This window comes from Dipodomys ordii, unplaced genomic scaffold (genome assembly GCF_000151885.1).
Source record: "Dipodomys ordii isolate 6190 unplaced genomic scaffold, Dord_2.0 Scaffold15, whole genome shotgun sequence".
Classification (NCBI taxonomy): domain Eukaryota; kingdom Metazoa; phylum Chordata; class Mammalia; order Rodentia; family Heteromyidae; genus Dipodomys; species Dipodomys ordii.
The window spans coordinates 15,829,972-15,833,812 of NW_012267231.1; the positions used below are offsets into that span (position 1 = coordinate 15,829,972).

The window sequence follows — 3,841 nt, forward strand, 5'->3', positions numbered from 1 at the left end:
CTTATGTGGTTCTCAGGAATCGAACCCCGGGCTTCATACATGTGAGGCAAGCATCTACCACTAAGCTACCTTCTCAGCCTTTTTTTTTTGCCTGTCCTGGGGCTTGAACTCAGAGCCAGAGGCTTGTCCCTGAGCCTTGCTGCTCAAGGTTAGCACTCTTCCACATTGAGCACAGCTCTACTTTAGGTTCACTGCAGCCCAGACGTTCTTGGCTGGGCTGTCTGTGAACCTCAATCCTCAGTTCTCAGCCTCCTGAGTAGCTGGGCCACCAGCACCTGGCTCAAGCAGGTGTGTTTCTAGGACCCAGAGTGGAGAGAGGGGGAGAAAGGCCTACCTAGAACTAGAAAAATCCATAACCGGGCTGGGAATGTGGCTTAGTGGCAGAGTGCTTGAAAACTCCCTGGCCCTGGGCACATGCTACTTCACCTTCCAAGACGCAGAGAAGCAGACACTGGTGGTGGCTCCCACCTGTCACCCCAGCTACTCAGGAGGCTGAGATCTGAGGATCATGGTTTGAAGCCAGCTGGAGCAAGAAAGTCCATGTGGCAACAACAACCACAAAAATCATTTATTTCCACTCCAGCTTCAGAATTAGAAACTGAGGAGGAGTTCTGAACGGGTGTCCATGTCTAGTGAATGAATGAATGAATGTACAAATGAATGATGACCCCACCTCCATCTCTGCCTCTCTCCTTGCCCCCTGCATGCAGCACCCATGGCGCAGGTGCTGGGCATCTCCTTCACAGCCACTGAGCTGTTGCTGGTGACCGCCATCTTCGGCCTGGTCTTCTGGGCCATCAGAACCTCCACATCTCGGGTACCCAAAGGCCTGAAGAGTCCACCAGGGCCCTGGGGGTGGCCAGTGCTGGGGCACATTTTGACCCTGGGGAAGAACCCCCACCTGGCGCTGACCAGGCTGAGCCAGCAGTATGGGGACGTCCTGCAGATCCGCCTCGGGTCCACCCCCGTGGTGGTGCTGAGCGGCCTGGACACCATCCGCCAGGCCCTGGTGAAGCAAGGTGATGATTTCAAAGGACGGCCAGACCTGTACAGCTTCTCTCTAGTGACCAATGGCCAGAGCATAGCCTTTAACCCGGACTCTGGGCCCGTGTGGGCTGCCCGCCGGCGCCTGGCCCAAGATGCCCTGAAGAGCTTTTCCATAGCCTTGGACCCAGCCTCCACATCTTGCTATCTGGAGGAGCACGCAAGCAGACAGGCCAAGAGCCTCGCAGACACTTTCCAGAAGCTCACGTTAGAGTCCGGGTGCTTCGACCCCTATGAGCATCTGGTGCTGTCGGTGGCCCGCGTCATCGGTGGCATGTGCTTCGGGGGGAACTTCCCGCAGAACAGTGAGATGGTCACCGTGGTCACCACCAGCCAGGACTTCGTGGAGGGAGCCTCTTCTGGGAATGCCGTGGATTTCTTTCCCATCCTCCGCTACCTGCCCAACCCCACCCTGAAGAGGTTTAAAGACTTCAACCAGAAGTTCATCACGTTTCTGCAGAAAACAGTCCAAGAGCATTACCAGGACTTTGACAAGGTGAGCCAGGGATGCAGGTGATAAAGGAAGCAGCCACAGAGCCCGATGTGTGTGGGGAGGAAGGTGGGGGGCTGGGGCGGGGAAGCCCTGAGGCCTGTCTCCAAGACAGTGCACACAGTTCATGTTCTATACAGATCTAGGAAGAGCTGGGTGCCTGTGGCTCAGGACTGGCATCCTAGCTACTCAGGAGGCTGATTCTGAGGACTGGAGTTCAAAGCCAGCCTGGGCAGAAAAGTCTGTGAGACTCTTCTCTCCAATTAACCCACAAAAAGCCAGTTGTGGAGCTGTGGTTCAAGTGGCAGAATGCCAGCCTTGAGCACTAAAGCTCAAAGACAGCACCTAGGTCCTGAGTTCAAGTCCGAGTACCAGCTAAGACATACACACAAAGTTTAGGAAGAGTCTAGGATGCTGAGAGAAGCTGTATGCTATCCCCCCCCCCAGCACTTTCCTGGGCCTCAGTTTCCTCATCCTCAGACCCTTTCGCTCTCAAAATCTGAGAAAGGAAAGGCCTATCAGCTGGGCACTGGGGACTCACACCTGTCATTCTAGCTACTGGGGTGGCTGAGATCTGAACATCACGGTTCAATGCCAGCCCAAGCAGGAAAGTCTGTGAGACTATTTATTATATGTAATTAAGCACACAGAAGAGGCGCTGTGGCTCAAGTGGTAGAGCGCTTGCCTTGAGCTGAAGAGCTGAGGGACAGTGCCCAGGCCAAGAGTTCAAGTCCCAGGACCAACAAAAATTAAAAAAATAAATAAAGACAGTGTAATTAAGCATGCAAAAACCAGAAATAGTACTGTGGCTCAAAGTGGTAGAGCACTAGCCTTGAGCAAAAGAGCTCAAGGACACAGAGAGACCAAGCCCCAAGTTCAAGCCTCATGACTGAGAGAAAAAAGAAAAAAAGAAAGAAAGAAAGAAAAGGAAAAAGGCCTATAAAAAGAAAAGCCTATAAAGCAGATGATGGCATATTTCTGCCATGGTGGGGGGGCTTCATTGTGAATGAAAAAGCCTTTATCCTGCCAGAACCTGAGCCCAGCATGGGGCTAATCCCCAGGTCACCTTTCCTTCCTGGATCCAGGCAGGAACTCTTCCTCCTAGGGAAACTGGACTTGTGGGGTCTGGGCTGGGGGGAGGTCAATGGGATACAGCATGGAAGGCCATGCCCTCCTTACCTGAGGCTATGGTACCAGCCAGGCTTGCCAGACTCTGCAGGCCGGGGTGGGCGGTGGGTACTGAAGGTGCCAAGCCGGGTGGGCTGGGGGAGGGACCTGGCATGGGTGCCCTGAAGCTCGTCCTTCTCAGAACAACGTGCAGGACATCACGAGCGCACTGTTCATGCACGCGGAGAAGGAGTCCACGGCCAAGGGCGTCCCCATCCCCCGGGAGAAGGTCATCAACATCATCAACGACATCTTTGGAGCCGGTAGGACTCAATTCCCCCCCCCACCCACATCACACACACCCCTCAAAGGCTGAACGCTAGTCTTGAGGGGAAAAAAAGCTCAGGAACAGAGTCCAAGCCCTGAGTTCAAGCCCCAGGATCCCCAAAAGAAAAAAGAAACAGACATATTGCCCAGCCTCCATGGCTCACATCTGTGATCCTAACCCACTCAGGAGGCTGAGAGATCTGAGGATCATGGTTCAAAGCCAGCACCAGCAGCCAAAGTTGAGAGATTCTTCTCTCCAATTAGCCGGTAAAAAGCTGGAAGGAGAGCAGTGGCTTAAGGGGGAGAGCGCCAGCCTTGAGTAGAAAATGCTAAGAGTATGAGGCTCTGAGTTCAAGCTCCAGTATTGACACCCCCAGAGAGAGACACAGAGCGAGAGAGACAGAGAGAGAGAGACAGACAGACAGACAGACAGAGACAGAGAGACAGAGGGAGAAAGAATTTGTTCCATTCATGGCTGTGCTCTGGTCAATGATGGCATCTTGGCTGCTGTCTCTCTTTCTCCTCCTCCCCATCCACACCAACCAGGGTTTGACACCATCACCACGGCCATTTCCTGGGCCCTCATGTACCTGGTGACCAGGCCTGATGTCCAGAGGAAGATCCACAAGGAGCTGGGTATGTGACATCTCCGGTTCTCCAACCAGGAAAGGGGAGACCTGGAGCCCCGGGTCATGGTTCAATCCATGAACACCTGTCATGTGTGTTTGCGATGCACCACCCTTGGATGCTTGGTGTTCCCTCTCACCTAGAAGATGGAAGGGAAAGGCTGTTATTGTTGTGGTTTTGGTGTTGATCCTGGGGTTTGAACGCAGGGCCTGGGTGCTGTCCCTGAGCTCTTTCACTCAAGGCTAG

At 53.8% G+C, this 3,841-nt stretch overlaps 1 protein-coding gene across 1 annotated transcript in view; it reads left to right on the top strand.

The window, feature by feature from the left end:
* The window catches only part of LOC105982355 (cytochrome P450 1A2-like), a 10,214-nt gene that overhangs the window by 162 nt on the left and 6,211 nt on the right, over nt 1-3,841 (top strand). The window contains exons 2-4 of the mRNA XM_013011929.1: nt 711-1,540; nt 2,844-2,964; nt 3,515-3,608. Coding sequence (XP_012867383.1) covers nt 716-1,540; nt 2,844-2,964; nt 3,515-3,608 — 1,040 coding nt within the window. The 5' untranslated portion in view covers nt 711-715. The remainder of the gene's footprint in view (nt 1-710; nt 1,541-2,843; nt 2,965-3,514; nt 3,609-3,841) is intronic.